The 17,123-nt window shown below is 42.9% G+C and overlaps 1 protein-coding gene across 5 annotated transcripts in view; it reads left to right on the top strand.

Moving 5' to 3' along the window:
* TSPAN9 (tetraspanin 9) overlaps positions 1-17,123 on the top strand; it is a 183,160-nt gene that overhangs the window by 3,411 nt on the left and 162,626 nt on the right. The window contains exons 1-3 of one of the 5 annotated variants that reach the window (XM_040574373.1): positions 4,536-4,664; positions 4,747-4,806; positions 10,041-10,085. The exons of 3 other annotated variants lie outside the window; for them this stretch is intronic. In XM_040574373.1, coding sequence (XP_040430307.1) covers positions 4,646-4,664; positions 4,747-4,806; positions 10,041-10,085 — 124 coding nt within the window. In that variant the 5' untranslated portion in view covers positions 4,536-4,645. Of the gene's footprint in view, positions 1-4,535; positions 4,665-4,746; positions 4,807-10,040; positions 10,086-17,123 lie in introns of those variants that run through there. One more of the 5 variants, XM_040574434.1, reaches the window with a different exon arrangement.

Here is a 17,123-nt window from a genome sequence, read left to right as displayed (position 1 = left end):
CACTGAACAACCCCAACTCCCTTACCCTGTCTTCATAGGAGAGGTATTCTAGCCCTTTGATCATCCTCATGTCCCTCCTCTGGACTCACTCTAATAGGTCCATATCCTTCTTTTGTTGGCATCCCCAGAGCTGAATGCATTACTCCAGGTAGGGTCTCATGACAGCAGAGGGGGAGATTCACCTTCCTCAACCTGCTGGCCGTGCTTCTTTTGATGCAGCCCAGGATACGGTTGGCTTTCTGGGCTGCAAGCACACATTGATGACTCATGTTGAGCTTGTTGTCAACCAACACCCCCCAGTCCTTCTTAGCAGTGCTGCTTTCAATCCAGCCTGTTTTTGTGCTTTGGATTGCCCTGGTTTCGGTGCAGGACCTTGCAGTCGGCCTTGTTGAATGTCATGAGGTTCTCACAGGCCCACCTCTCAAGTCTGTCCAGGTCCCTCTGGATGACATCCATTCTCTCCAGCATGTAGACCACACCATGCAGCTTGGTGTCATCTGCAAACTTCTCAAATATGATGAATAGTGATCCTTGAATAGTTGATGAATAGTGATCCCAGCTTTCCTGGGCCCCTCTTCCCTCCAGGGCTTTGTCCCATGGTACTCTACCAAGCAGATCACTGAAGAGACCAAAGTCTGCTCTCCCAAAGTCCAGTGTTGCAAGTTTCCTGTGCACCCTCCTTGCTGCTGTCAGGATCCTAAACTGCACCATTTCATGGTCACTGCAGCCAAGGCTGCCCTTGAGTTTCACATTCCTCACCAGCCCCTCCTTTTTGGTGACAATGAGGTCCAGCATATCCAGTCTCCTCGTTGGCTTCTCTATGAGGAGAAACAGAAAAAGGTTTTAGATGGTGATATGTTGCTAAAAAACTTAAAGGAATTAAAAAAAAATGTTAAACATTTTCCTCACTATGCTGAAGGCTTATGCTGGAAAGGTATGTGTGTAATAGGGTTAAAGAATCTTTCTCTTTGAAAAAATTGCTTTCCTTTTGTGATTCCCAATGTCCAAAATGGCTTCTTTGCTTGTCATCACTTTAAGATACCTTTGGGAGATGGTCAAGCCCTGTTTTTTCAGAGTTCATGTAGGAAGTGTGATGACAGTACATCATGCTGCCAAGATTGGGAAAAGACAGTGCATGATCAGGGAAAATTTCTTGTCTGAGGGCTGCCTTCTTTGACTCTAGAAAATGGAATAAATATGTCAGGATCAGCAGAGAACTTTCCCATTTGTGGTGTGGTTGTTATGGATCTTAGGGCAGAATCAGTCCTGGCAGGGCCAGCTTAGTGATACCCAGAGAATGTGAATGGGTCAGAGATGGGTCTTTGCCATTTCCACTCTGTGTAGTGGTGCAATTCTGATAAAGTAGGGAAGTGCCAATGGACTGCCTTCTCTTTCCTTACTATAATGCATGCTAGAACTACATGCTAGTGAATACAAATGGTCACTGGGAAGTTGTAAAATTCTGTGTACTTTTGCTCACGTGTAACAAGATGCTCTGTTGGAGACGAACTGTCACTCATGCGTTCTGTCCTACCTCTCCATCTCTCCAAGTCTCTTAAAACTGTCTTCCAGAAGCTGTTTCTGCTGCTTCTTGCAGTCTATCTCAGGTGAATCTTTCATTGCTGGATATAAATGCTATGTTTCCTGGGGGGGGAAAAAAAAAACAAAACAAAAACAAAACATCACCTCAGTTGCATGGCTTACTTTCTTTGATTGAATAACATGCTTTCTGTCCTGTGTTTGTAATGAGGCAGGAGACTGTTCTTTGTTAAAGATGTTAGATGCTTTCCTTACTGCACAGGTGTTTGTGAGAAAGTCATGATGTATTTCTTGAGAAGTTGTCTATTAGTTATCTATTGCTACATTTGAAGGCATTGTTCTTAAACTGGCTTTTAACCCCTTTCTCACTTTTCCATCTCAGCCTGCTTTCAAAAACACTTCCTCTTCACGCTCTATTAAACTGCTTCTTCCATTATTCCAAGCACTTCCAGTCGTTGCTGTCCAAAATAAACCTTGAGAGATAGAGTTGGCAGCATAGGGCATGGTCATGGGGCAGATCCCGCTGCCTTTGCCCTGACTGCAAAGTTAACCAGGATGCATCTAACCTCTAAGCTTCATACAGAAGAAAGGATAGTTAGGAAATAAGGCATCCCCAGGAGGCAAAGAACTGCATTTTCATGGCTGTTAAACTGCCTGTTGAGGAGGTGTAAAAAATCCTATTGTTAAAGAGCTTTTAAGATTGAGAGTATAAAACAGGTAAGCATATTCTAGGGATAGCTCCAAGGAGATGAGGCAGACTAAATCATAAGCATATGCTCCAATAAATACTTAAATGGACAAAGGTATTCATTAAGCATAGTATTTCTTTGCAGTGATATGAATATGATTTTGTGATAACACTGAAGTGATAACATTATTTTAAAAGATTTGAAGTTTGAATCGTAGAATCATAGAATATCCCGAGTTGGAAGGGACCCACAAGGATCATCAAGTCCAACTCCTGGCACCACACAGGTCTACCCAAAAATTCAGACCATATGACTAAGAGCACAGTCCAAATGCTTCTTAAACTCCGACAGGATTGATGCCATGACTACTTCCCTGGGGAGCCTGTTCCAGTGCACGACAACCCTCTCAGTGAAGAAGCTCTTCCTGAGATTCAGTCTGAACCTTCCCTGCTGCAGCTTGACTCCATTTCCTCACTTCCTATCACTGGTCACTAAAGAGAATAGATCGACGCCTGTCCCTCCGCTCCCCGTTGTGAGAAAGCTGTAGACCGCGATGAGGTGTCCCCTCAGCCTCCTCTTTTCCAGACTGAATAGGCCAAGTGACCTCAGCCGCTCCTCATACGTCTTCCCCTCTAGGCCCTTCACCATCTTAGTAGCTCTAAGTTTGCATTGATCTTTATTTCAAAATGTACAACAGGAAAGTTTTTAAGTTCTTTTGAAGGTTTTTCCTTTTGCTGTCAGAGTTCTCCATTATAATACAAATTCCGTTGTGCTACTCTAATGCCTGATATTTCTGAAGGTGGAAGTGACTAATAGCTAGGGTGTTTATTTCCATGATCCCTGTTGTAAAAAAAGGAAGCACATCACATTAACTAGTGAAAAGCTGTTTGTATTTCTGAGGCCAAGTTACTGCATGTCTCTAGAATCAGCTGAACTTTGTGAACTGAGCTTTAGTTTCTATACTGATGTTAAAACGGAACTGTCTTTGCCGTGGACAGTCTTTAATGATTTGTGATTGCTTGGACTGGTCTGTGTATTCTCATAAAAAGGATGATATGATGGCTTCCGTGAACCTCATGCAGTCATAGGACCATGAGAGTGGTGTTATCCTTATGTGGTGTGTCTGGGGAGGAGACAGAACTAGACTGGAGAAGAAACCCAAGGGGGAGTAAGTAAGAAGTCAGTAGGCTAAGGGAGAGGAAGTCTGCAGCTGTCCATGGGGAGGAAGGACTGAAAAGGAAGGATGAGGTGGTACTGAAAAGAGAGGAACAGAAGAAAAGCTGAAATACCACACCCAGTGGATTTGAAAGGGCTTTAGCTCAAAAGCTTGTAACTGCTAGAAAGCTGCTGATCAACTCAAATCATAGAGAGTAGAGGTCTTTGTGGACCTTGTGGTGTCATTCAGGTTTACTCCTAATTAAAGTCATTTGACCTGAAAGACTGAGGGAGGAAGTGCTTGAAGCTGAAGGAATCCTGAATTTAGGAGACTGGTGGGAAGGCCTCAGGAAAAATAATGTGACAAAGCTAGATAAGTATTTTCTGATTGGTAGAATTTTCATAGAATCACAGAATGGTTAAGGCTGGAAGGGACCTCTGAAGATCATCTAGTCCAGCCCCCTTGCTTAAGCAGGATCACATAGAGCACATTGCACAGGATTATGAGCAGGCGAGTTTTGAATATCTTCAGAGAAGGAGACTCCACAACATCTCTGGGCAGCCTGTTCCAGTGCTCTATCACATCCACAGTAAAAAATATATTTTACTATATATTACCTCATATTCAGATGCAGTCTGTCCCTTCATCCAGGTCATAAACGAATGAACTGAATAGTACTGGACCCAGTACTGACCCCTGGGAGGCACTGCTAGCCACAGGCCTCCAACTAGAATCCATGCCACTGATCACAACTCTCTGAGATCTGCCATCCAGCCCGTTCTCAATCCACCTCACTGTTCACTCATCTATCCCATGCTTCCTGAGCTTACCTATGAGGATGTTGTGGGAGACAGTGTCAGACGCCTTGCTGAAGTCAAGGTTGACAACATCCATTGCTCTCCGCCCATCTACCCAACCAGTCATTCCATCACAGAAGGCTATCAGATTGGTTAAGCATGATTTTGCCTTAGTGAATCCATGCTGGCCAAGTCTGATCACCACCTTCTCCTCCACGTGCTTGGAGATGACCTCCAGGATGAGTTATTCCATCACCTTTCTAGGGGTGGAGGTGAGGCTGACTGGCCTGCAGTTTCCTGGGATCTCCTTCTTGACCTTTTTGAAGACCGGAGTGACACTTGTCTTTCTTCCAGTCCTCAGGCACCTCTCCTGTTCTCCATGACCTTTCAAAGATGATGGAGAGTGGCCTAGCAGTAACATCCTCCAGCTCTCTCAGCACTCATGGTGCATCCCATCTGGGCCCATGGATTTGTGGGTTTCAGGTTTGCCTAAATGATCTCTAACCTGATCCTCCTCGACCAAGGGAAAGTCTTCCTTTCTCCAGGTTTTCTCTCTTTTCTCTAGGGTCTGGGATTCCTGAGGGACTGGTCTTAGCAGTGAAGACTGAAGCAAAGAAGGCTTTCGGTAACTCTTCCTTGTCTGTATCCTTTGTCACAAGGGCACCTACCCCATTCAGCAGTGGACCCACATTTTCCCTAGTCTTCCTTTTGCTACTGATGAGTTTGAAGAAACCCTTCATGTTGTTCTTGATATCCCTTCCTAGATCTAATTCCATTTGGGCAATAGCCTTCCTTGTTGCATCCCTGCATGTTCTGATGACGTTCCTATATTCCTCCCATGTGGCCTGTCCCTTTTTCCACATTCCGTATACTTCCTTCTTCTGTTTGAGTTTTGCCAGGAACTGCTTGCTTATCCATGCAGGTCTCCTGCCCCCTTTGCTTTTATCTGTTTTCAGGGATTGCACTGCTCTGTATAACTTCTACACAATCATAATGAATTTCTAAATGAATATATCTACAAAGGGGCAAAGACTGAGGGACAGCCTTGTATACTCTACTATTACTAATCCAAATTCCTAGTCTTTTGCAATTGGGTAGTGAATGTGGCTTATGGCAGTATGGTGATGAACAGTGTTTTCTTGTGGTGATTGCAGCTGTACTCAGAATGCATGTTAAGCACAGGCAAGGAGACTTTCTATTTGGGTTTGCTCATTACTATAGGTTTAATAATTCACAAATGTTTCTGAAAGCTTATTTTCTTTTCTCTGTGTCTGTTGCTGTTTTTTTATCCATTAATTTTTATCCATGTAGTTCAGTGGGAGGTGGTTCTTCACACAGTGTTCAGCTTTGTTTTGAATCATTCTGTAATTTCTCAGACGTGTACTTATCCCCAAATCAGCTTTGGATTGCACTTTATGTTAAGAATCTAGCCTTATGTGAAAGAAGGTTATTGCCTTGCTTTGTTTGAAGAAAGTGCAGCTGAGGTTATGAAGGATCAAAGGCAACATCCTAAGAATGTATAGCATAGTTTCCTCATTGATTTGAGGATAGTGTACAGACTATTGTTTATATATATTTATACATACATGGGGAAAATACTGTCATTGAAATGGAATAATGGCTCTGATAATAGAAAAGACCTGTACTAACAAGCTGTCCAGAGCTTGTCTTCTTGTAAAGTAAAACTAAATGGTTGGCTTAAGTGCCTGTAAAAGAAACTTTCCAAATATAAATAGCTTAAAGTGATTCTCTTTCTTACAGCAGAATACTTGGTATTCTGTGCAGTGCTCCTGTACAAAGTTTTGCCAGGTAATGGTGTCTCTGAGTGCTAAAAAGTCTCTTGCTGATCGGTTTCCCAGCAGTGGAGAATGTGACAGAACAGGTGAGAATCCTGTATTTCATAGTACTTGTGATGCTTGATGGCAGCAGAGGCAGCTAGAGGGAGCATATAAATTGTATAGATACCTATTGCCTAGCTATTTGGTATTGTAAAAGATGAATGGCAAAGGGAAAGAATTGCAGCTCTGGAAAAATTCGCAACTTACTCCCCTCAGAACCACTTGAGATGGAAGAGAGGCTGGATCGTATACTGTGAAGCTCTTCCTGTTTTGGGCGGGTAACAGGGAAGGAAAAGGACAGTATTTAGAATCATAGAATCGTAGAATATCCTGAGTTAGAAGGGACCCATAACAATCATCAAGTCCAACTCCTGGCTCCACACAGGTCTACCCAGAAATTCAGACCATACGACTAACTACACAGTCCAAACGCTTCTTAAACTCCAACAGGCTTGGTGCCATGACTACGTCCTTGGGGAGCCTGTTCCAGTGTGTGACAACCCTCTCAGAATTTAGGTGAATGTGGTCATAGATTAGGATAAGAAAGCCATGGTAAAAGTAATTGCTAGGACTGGTGTTCCACAGAGATGTGAAAGAGAGGAAGAGACTTCATTGTGAATAGGAGTTGTTTGGGAGAATTCTCTATTCTAAATATAAAAGGCCAAGTGAAAAGGACTGTGAAGCAGAAGGGATCTTCTGAGGAGAACCAGGAGGAGGAAATGAGAACAGATTCTTAAGTTCTCTCACCAACGGCACTTCATCTATGTGGCTTTCAGTTTTCCACATTCTTTGTTGTTCCACCCTTTCTTGATGGGATGGTCACCACAGAATATCTCCTGAGAGTTCTTATAGCAATTGTCCCCTTTTCAGTGTCTTTTTTTCTTTTAAGAAAATTCTCAGGACATTATTTTTTAAGGCAGTAAGTTTTCCCTTATCACCTTCACTAGGTTCTTTCACTTTCTTGCTCTTAGGCTTTCCTTTTCTTACTCTACTAGTTGCCAGGTATCTTCAGGCAATACCTATTATGCCTTGCTTTCTCTACTGTAAGCAAAAGTCCTGTTACAGTCTCATTGTAACTTAATTCTCCCAGCTAGCTTCCTAGTTTTCTCTATGTAGTTTTCATCTTCAGCTTCTTCTCATTCTCTAATTCATCAATTCCTCTTTGAAGAGCTGAGGAAGTTCATTCTGCGTAAGAACTGTGCATTCTGTTTTGGTGTGTGTAGTCTGTATGTTCCTCCCTCTTCTTTTTACATTAAACCATATCAGGGGAAACAAAACTAGTTCAAGTCATTTAGATATCCAGCTGTTTTTTCTAAACTGCTTTTTTTAAGAACTTCAACTAAAGAGAAATGTTGCTACATGTGGGAATCTCCACCTTTCTTCCTGCTTTAGTAAATAGTGTTTCTTTCCTTTGTTTTATAGACTTTTCTTAAGGCACTTGTCCTCTTTGGAGTTGCTAAGATATCCCTTTCCTTGACTCTTAAGAAGGACTGACCTGTTAAATTCTTTGATCCATGTTTCTCTGAAGTCAGTGGAAGATAGCTGTCAGACTTTCTGCTTGGATTACTACACAGCCCTGTTACTGTTTCAGAGATATTCAAGTTGTTAGTAATGTAGCCTTTATTTCACTTAATTAAACAAACTCATCCAGTGCTTCAGGTACAAAATATCGCCACAGCAAACTTGAAACTGTCAGTGACAGCCAAAGTTGGTACTTACCCAATGGCAGTAGTCCAAGGCATTCATTAAAAAAGCAAACAGACCTTGCTTGCCCGTGGGACACAATTTGAGGAACTGAAAGGCACATATGCTTTATTTCAGAGGACTGAGTATTGTGATACAGCAACGGTTATGAGGAGATAAATACCTACCAATCATTGAGCTTTCTAGAAGAGGAAGTTCTGTGTTTTCTTTTGTGGTTTGCTAACCCTCGTGTTTTAGGACATGAGGGTTAGTAAGGCAGCCCTGTCTCTTGGCCTCCTGCTGTGAACAATGGGTTGTACAGGTTGCCTGGCTGTTGAGTAGAGTTCCCCACACGTGTATGCAATCGGACGAAACATGCAAGTTTTTGAGGGACTCAGAGTTTATCCATTCCTTGCATCATCATTTGTTGTAATAACCTGTACCTACGTGAGTCCTGTAACTATTGGAGGGCATGAATGAACTTTTCAGTTGCATGTGCCTGTGAATTGTCTTCTCACCAGTTCTGCTCTGTCAGAAGATTCATGTTTCTTTGTGTTTGTTACCGACATTTATTTTGATCCACACCAAGAACTCTTTCATCTAATATTTTTATTGTAAGGTTTTTATTTTTCTTTCTTAATTTTACTGTAGAGACCTGGCTTACATCAAACCAAGCAGTGTACCTCTGATGTGGCTAGGACTGCTACCTGACGCTGGATTACATGGCTCAAAGGACTCCTTTTAGACCATCTCTGACTTTGCTGCAGATCATGCTGCATTCATAGCAGGCTTGATTCAGTAGTGAATAAAGTTCATCTTTTAAGATGTAGATGATAGTCTACTACTGCATGTGGCATGAGTTTGACTAGTCAGCTAATGTCTATGTAGTGGAACTATGGGAAATGTGGATTATTTTATTCTTTTTAAAATTAATTTTAAGTTTTGCTAAGCCAGATTTGACTTCAACAGAATTAATTCAGTTGCTGAAGTCTCTTTTGTCTCTAGAGAATTAACTGCATGTGCTTGACATACAATCTTAATGTCAGGGGTGAGCTTTATTTTCATATAGTATTAGTTTACTTTATGGAAGGTATGTGTAACTGATGTGTATGATAAGTAGAGGTGCCCATGTGCTAGAGAAGGTATAGTAAATAGGCTGCGTGAACTGTGAAATCAATAAGACTTTCTCTTAGCATTGGGTGCAATGGTTAATTTGAGATAAATTAATTCTTAAACTTGAATGTGCAAAGATATGAAGGTGAAGGCAACTAATCATGTCCATGTTCACTATTCTGAAAAGGGCAGTAGTCAGTTTTGAAAACACTATTCACAAAATCAGATTTTTTTACTTTCAAAAACGCCTTATATTAGAAATCTGGAAACATTTAGAAATCAACTATTTTCTTATAGATATGCTCGAATACTTTTTGTGACTTCTAGTCTTTGGAAATAGTATTTCAGAATCATACGTGATAAAGCGATGCAGGTTGAGGGGAAGCATTCATTTAAAAACAACAACAGCTATGTTACAATGGAAAAGTTTCTGTTGAACAGGTTTTACGGAGATTTATAAATAATCAGTCTGTACTTTTTGTATGCAGTTGCAATAATTTTTATGCGGTTTTAAACATTGGAGATGGTACTGTTCTGTAACTTCTTCATGTTATTAGCGGAAGTCCTGGACTCAGGCTGGCCAGTTTGCTATTTCTGCAGCACTCTTCTACCATTGCTGTGGTGCTGTTACAGACATGATAGTACCAGTATGAATTGGAGAAAGTGGGGTGCTTTGTGTTGTTTGTTTTTTGTGTAATTTTTCATTACAGCAGTGGCCTATCATACTACAAGCAAAGATGGGACCAATCAGAAAGTGGGACTAGTACAGGAGACCTCAACAGAAGTCTTGCTTAATCAGTTCTTGCTGTTGTAAACATGTATGTCATCGGGTGTCTTGGTGGTGATAAGGGACCTAACTACAAAGGGGAAGAAGCACTGAATTTTTCTGACCAGTAGTTCTGATTTAACGTGACACACAAGGGTTTGCTTTTTCCCTTAATTTCTGCTTTCCCTTTGGTTTCTGTGAGTTTTCTTAATATTTTGTCTATTGCCAATATTTAAATTAATGTCTGGATGAAATCAGTGTGTTATAATATAGATACCAATGTTTAGACTTACTCCTTTTGTTCAGAAGCAGATGGGATTTGATGTAAAGTTGTTCTGTTTGTTTGTTTTCTGATTTTTCCTCAAGTCTTCTTTTCTGTCCTCTTGAGGAAATATGTTTGTGATATGAGGTGAGTCCACAAGGCAACAAGATTCACTTTGGTTTTCTTCATCTCTCCAGGTTTGTTTGGAGACCTTTCCATTGACATACATCCAGTTGCCTCAAGTAAGAAAGATCTCTGGTGATGGATACTCAGAATCAGACAATGCAATCTTTAGTGCTGTTTAAGTTAATATTGAAGGGAGATAAGTTGGGCCAACATTAAGCCCTTATGAAACCTTGTTGTAACCTGTTATTTTCTTTCCACAAATGCTGAGGGAGTTCAGAGTAAAGTGGTTGCTGGTGCAGTTGCCTCCGAGTGCTACTTTAGATACCAAACCAAGTGTAGTGGAGGAGGTCAGTAATTTTCCTAATTATCTGCTAACATTGGTTTTCATCACTTTTCTTACCTGTCTCTGCCATTTGGAGGGAAAGGAAGCAGGGAAGACCCTGGATTGCTACTGATACTAAGTCTACGGTCCACTTTCATTAATCCATATAAGCTTTGTCCTTTTGTACAAGTGTACATTTATAAACAGACTTGGAAAAATAATCTTGTCTTTAAAGGACCTACTTTTACCCTTATGTTAGCTGTCCTATGGCAGCTGCAGGATGAGCTGCAGAGCTATTGCTTTGTGTTTTTGTACTTTCTTCTTCAGGGATTTAGCCTTGGCTAACAAGTGAGAGGACAATGTAGTACTGCCTGCCTTTCATTGCATTTCTGACATAGTGAGCTCAGTGAAAGGAAGGCAGACAGACACTTTCTTTGTCAAATGGTCATGGGATCTGCCGAAGGCTGCAAGGGGTGCAGACCTAGCAATGGGACCAGCAGAAAGATAATACTTCTCTTATACACTTGGCCTGCTAAGAACTGTTGCATACCTTTGTGCTGCTCCACAGCTTCCCATAAAATGCAGTTCTTCACGAACTGCCCAATATGGGTCCGTACCACGGGGATCCATTCTTGAGGAATGGACTGCTTCAGCATGGGTCACCCAGGGGAACAGCAGCTCCCCCCAGACCCCCCTGCTCCTGCGTGGGCTCCTCTCCGCGGGCTGCAGCTCCAGCCTGGGGCCTGCTCCTGCGGGGGCTCTCCATGGGCCGCAGCCTCCTCCAGGCCACATCCACCTGCTCCACCGGGGGCTCCTCCATGGGCTGCAGCGTGGAGATCTGCTCCATGTGGGACCCATGGGCTGCAGGGGGACAGCCTGCTCCACCAGGGGCCTCTCCATGAGTTGCAGGGAAGCTTCTGCTCTGGTGCCTGGAGCAAATCCTCCCGCTCCTCACTGACTTTAGTGTCTGCAGGATTCTTTCTCTCTGTTTCTCACTCCTCACTCCCAGCTGCTGTTGTGCAGCAGTTTTTTTTTTTTTTTTTTTTTTTTTTTTTCCTTTTTTCAGTGTGCTCTCCCACAGGCACAACCAGTGTCTCTCATTGACTTGGCTCTAGCCAGTGGTGGGTCCCTTTGGAGCCGGATGGAACTGGCTCTTATCTAACATGGGGCAGCTTCTGGACTCTTTTCACAGAGGCCACCCTGGCGGCCCACCTGCTACCTAACCCTTGCCACGTAAACCCAGTATAGATGCTTGTATAAAACGAGTGAAGGCAACTGTAGGCAAAGAACATGTGTTGTTGTACCTTTTGGGATGAGTGATTGGAGATTATGTTCTGTGAAGGAAAAACATCCCCTTCTTGCAATTGGAAAATGCAAATAATATGTTAGGTGAGGCTAAGAAAAAGAAATGCTGAAGCTTTCCTTACTCTTGTGTAAATCATCATTACAGGTGATGCCACACAATGGCTAGTGCCTTGTTCTTGAGGATATGGCGCAGATGCATTGACCTTGGGAAACTGTTTATGTAAGGGAGAACTAAGAAGGATAATGTGTGGGATTTTTCTGTGTCAAAGCAGTAGTTTTGTTATTTAACTGCATGGAAAATCTCACTTGTGGGTTCTGTATGTTTCTGAGAAAAAATAATTAGTGTATTAATGAAGTGCACAACTAGTTTAAAATCTGTACTTTTACTGGGCAGGAATAGCTTCAGGAACTTTCTGTTGCAAGACAAAGAGCAAAGAGATAATTGGGCAGTGTTAGATGTTGATATAGGTAACATCTGTGTTTGTAGTAGGTAAGACAGAATATTATAGTATATCAGATAAAGAACCTATGAAACTTTATGCTATAGCATTTAAGCCGTTTGTAAAAAGCATTGATTTAGGCATAAAATGTCTTTCCTGTAAGGCTACTGTGTGTTTACACCTTGTAATGATTCTTTGGTTTACTTTTTGTACGTGTGTCATGCTCTGAATGGTGTTCTGTTAATTCCTTTGTAGGGCTCTACTCTTGGGTGGTGGAGCACACCAGTGAAAACCTAGCTGGGGAAGACTGAAATGCTTGATTCTTGGCCCAGGAGTTTTCATTTTGTTTCTCCTTGTGCCACTTGACATGACTGCAGTTTTGTGATCTTTCTTTTGCCTTGTTTCCACCCCTTTAAAATTTGATACTATGGAAATTAATGTACCATTAACTATTTTGCTGAAACTAGTTTATATTATAAAGATGAGAATTCCCACGGCAGCTTTAACTCTGACCCCAGAAAAGAAAGAACACCAAGTGAGTGTCGTAATTTAGACAATTATGTATCAGTGGGCACTAGGATATACACTATATGTGGCAAATATTTCCATTGCAAATCTGTTCCAAGTCCGTAACAGTGTTGAAATGCTAATTATGCTAAATGATTGTATTATACTGGTAAAGCAGTGTAGACTTGATTCACAAAATGCTAATCTGTGAGTCATATCATCAAGGAGTGCAAAAGAATGCACACCCATCAAGAGAAAGAGAAGATAAATAAAGTTATTGAAACATTTTTCTTGCATGCACAGGAATATGCAGTTTTTTACCCTTTCCATTATGTTACTGAAATTATTTTCTCTGCATATTGAATATTTAGTATCCTTTGTCTAAAGCAGGCCTTGAAATTACATTAATTTAATTACTTTGATGATCAGTGTTAGCTGTGTTAGCTATGGGATTTCAAATACTCCCTTACTGTAATTCAAGGATTTTATTTTCAAAGATGTCCATTTCTGTTAAGAAGATAGGATTTTGTCAGAATGGGAAATGTGCTTTTTACTTTTTATGAAACATGCTTATATTTATGCATATTAAAAAGTTGAATTTCTAGTAACTGATCAATAAAGTTGTTGGTAACATAACTGAATTTCTTGCTAGTGTGTGGTGTTAAAGTTGAATGAAATACTTTTCATTTGAAATTAAATGCAGTGTATAGCAAAAGCTGTGGTAGGGAACTGTTCAATAAAGGAGTCAGACTTAGGTTGATTTTTTATTACGAAGAGGCTACCAAGAATGGTTGATCCCAAAGACTACCACCCCTTCCTACTTTTTCAAGTAGGATCAAATGACACTGTAACAAGGAAACTCTGAAATATCAGAAAGGATTTTATGTCCCTTGGAAAGATGTTGAAGGGATTTGGAGCACAAGTAGTGTTCTCCTCTGTCCTCCCAGTTGGTGACTGGGACCCAGGAAGAAGGAGACGAATGGGCCGAGTGAATGATTGGCTGCGAGGCTGGTTTTGTGCCAAAGGTTTTGGGTTCTACGACCTTGGATGCACTTTTGAGGGACCGGGCATGCTGATGCCAGATGGGGCACATCTGACCAGGTGGGACAAGAGCGTTCTGGGCAGTAAGCTGGCTGGGCTTATCAGGAGGGCTTTAAACTAGATGCGGTGGGGGAAAGGGATGCACCTCTGAGTGAAGAAAGCATACCTGAGAACACTATCACTCTAAGTACCAGCAGGGAAATACTTGTGAACTATCCCAATGCAGTCAGGAAGGGTTCTGGAAACGTGGTACGACCGATTGCCCAGCTGAAGTGCCTCTACACCAACGCACACAGCATGGGAAACAAGCAAGAGGAATTGGAAACCATGGTGCAATTAGACAAATATGACCTGATTGCTATCACGGAAATGTGGGATGGATCACATAACTGGAGCATTGGATTAGAGGGCTACAAACTCTTCAGAAGGGGTAGACAGGGAAGAAAGGGAGGGGTTGTTGCCCTCTACATTAGGGAAGGGATTGATTGTGAAGAGTTGCCTCTGAGAAACAGCCACAGACAGGCTGAGAGCTTGTGGGAGAGAGCTAAAGACAATGCCAATAAAGGACAGGTTGTAGCTGGGGCCTACTATAGGCTGCCCGATCAAGGGGAGCCAGTGGATGAGGCATTCAGGCTTCAACTACAAGAAGCGTGGTGCTCGCACGCTCTCATCCTGATGGGGGACTTCAACCTGCCGGATGTCTTCTGGGAAAACTAGACAGCAGGCTGTAAGCAATCCAGAAGATTCCTAGAGTACACTGAGGACAACTTCCTGGTCCAGGTATTAGACAAACCAACCAGAGGAGAAGCGTTACTTGACCTGGTGCTCACCAGTGCAGAAGAGCTCATTAAAAAGGTCAAGATTGGAGGCAGTCTGGGCTGCAGTGACCCCGCCCTGGTTGAGTTTGTGATCTTGAGAAATTAGGGCCTGGCAAAGAGCAAAGTCAGGACCAGGGACTTCCGAAGAGCAAATTTCAAAGTATTTAAAGACCTAGCAGATGAGATCCCCTGGAACACCGTCCTTAAGGACAAAGGAGCTGAGCAGGTCTGGCAACTCTTTAAGGATGTTTTCCTTAGAGCGCAAGAACTCTCCATTCCCTTGCATAAAAAAGTGGGCAGGGAGGGAAGACAACAGGGATGGCTGAGCAAGGCAGGAATTCTATAGGTACATTGCTCAGAAAAGAAAGGTCAAGGAGAGTGTTCCCCCTCTGATAAATGAGAAGGTGAACTGGTACCGAAAGACATGGAGAAGGCTGAGGTACTCAATAACTTTTTTGTCTCAGTCTTCGCTGCCAGTCAGGCTTCCCCAGTCTTTTGTTTCCCTGAACCCACAGATGGAGGCTGGGGGAGCGAAGTCCCTCCGACTGTAAGTGAAGAGCAGGTTCGAAACCACCTGATGAAACTAAACAAGTACAAGTAGGGCCTGATCTCATGCATTCCAGGGTCCTGAGGGAATTGGCTGATGTAGTTGCCAAGGCTCTCTCCATCATATTTGAAAAGTCCTGGCAGTCAGGTTAGATCCCTGGTGACTGGAAAAAAGGAAACATCACTCCCATTTTGAAAAAGAGTAGAAAGGAGGACCCGACCCGGGGAACTACAGAACGGTGAGCCTCACCTCTGTGCCTGGCAAGACCATGGAAAAGGTCCTCCTGGAAGCAATGTCAAGGCACATTCAAGACAAAGAGGTGATCCAAGATAGCCAGCATGGCTTTCACTAAGGGTAAATCGTGCCTGACCAATCTGGTGGCTTTCTATGACAAAGTGACTGCATCAGTTGACAAAGGAAGACTGACAAATGTCATCTACCTGGATTTCTGCAAGGCCTTTGACACAGTCCCACATGACATCCTGATCTCCAAATTGGAGAGAGATGGATTTGGTGGGTGGACCATTAAGTGGATAAGGAGTTGGCTTGAAGGTCACACCCAGAGAGTGGTAGTCAATGGTGCTATGTCCAAGTGGAGACTGGTGACAAGTCGTGTCCCTCAGGGGTCTGTCCTGGGATCGGTACTGTTTAATATATTGATGACATAGACAGTGGGATTGAGTGCACCCTCAGCAAGTTCACAGATGACACCAAGCTGAGAGGTGCAGTCAGTACAACCGAAGGAAGGGATGCCATCCAAAGGGACCTGGACAAGCTTGAGAAGTGGGCCCACGTGGATCTAATGAGGTTCAACAAGTCCAAGTGCAAGGTGCTGCACCTGGGTTGGAGCAATCCCAGACACGAGGACAGACTGGGAGAACTCATTGAGAGCAGCCCTACAGAGAAGGACTTGGAGGTTCTGGTAGATGGAAGGCTCAACATGAGCCAGCAGTGCGCGCTTGCAGCCCAGAAGGCCAACTGCATCCTGGGCTGCATCAACAGAGGAGTGGCCAGCAGGTCGAGGGAGGTGATTGTCCCTCTCTGTTCTGCCTTTTTGAGGCCCCACCTGGAGTGCTGCATCCAGATTTGAGGCCCCTAGCACAAGGAAGATGTTGATCTGTTAGAATGGGTCCAGAGGAGGGCTACACAGATGATCAAGGGGCCGGAGCACCTCTTCTATGAAGAAAGACTGAGAGAGCTGGGGATGTTCAGCCTGAAGAAGAGAAGGCTCTGGGGTGACCTCGTTATGACCTTTCAGTACTTAAAGGGGACTTATAAAAAAAGATGGAGAGCAACTCTTCGCTCAATCAGATAACGTCAGGACGAGGGGGAATGGTTTTAAACTAAAAGAGGGGAGATTTAGATTAGATGTTAGGGGGAAGTTCTTCACTCAGAGGGTGGTGAGGCACTGGAACAGGTTGCCCAGAGAGGTTGTGGATGCCTGGTCCCTGAAGGTGTTCAAGACCTAGTTTGACGAGGCCCTGAGCAACCTGATCTAGTGGGTGGTGTCTCTGCCTATGGCAGGGGAGTTGGAACTAGATGATCTTTCAAGGCCCCTTCCAATCCCTAGCATTCTGTGATCTTTGAGTTCCCTTCCAACCCAAGCCATTCTATGATTAGTCAAGACGGTTTTCTGTGAGATCTTAAACCCAACAATTCTTGGGTTCTGATTTTTTTAAATGCCTGTAAAGCACTGGGCACCCTGATTGTTCTCACTTGTGGAATGAAATCCAAAAGGGTATAAGAGATGCTTTGTGTTGGTATGTTTTTGGCAAGTAGCTATTTCAAATGAGATGGACATTTTAACATGTAGGATGTATTGAATAATGGGTTTTAATTGTTTGAGTTGCTGTTGTAAAGAGGTAAGGTGGCGCTATGCCTGACCAGTGTGGACTGTGGGTTCTCCTAGGGTGACCTTGGGTAACTCTTCAGGGCAGGCCTGTTTTTCATTTGTCTAGGGTTATTGCCCCCAAATTCTTTGTTCTGCATCAAACAGAGTGAGGTACCAGGAGGAAGGCCTGAGAAATACTCTACAATTACAGGCTGTGGAGTTTAATACAATGAGATCAGACAAGGAAGGTGGCAGAAGTATGAGAGCAGATTCGTTAACTTATTTGACTGTTACAGAAATAACTTGATTACCTGGTTGTATAAGAGGTGTGTATTTATTAAAA

This window comes from Cygnus olor, chromosome 1, assembly GCF_009769625.2.
Source record: "Cygnus olor isolate bCygOlo1 chromosome 1, bCygOlo1.pri.v2, whole genome shotgun sequence".
Taxonomy (NCBI): domain Eukaryota; kingdom Metazoa; phylum Chordata; class Aves; order Anseriformes; family Anatidae; genus Cygnus; species Cygnus olor.
Note: the sequence above shows the minus strand (reverse complement) of the source record. Positions and strands in the feature narration are given on the sequence as shown.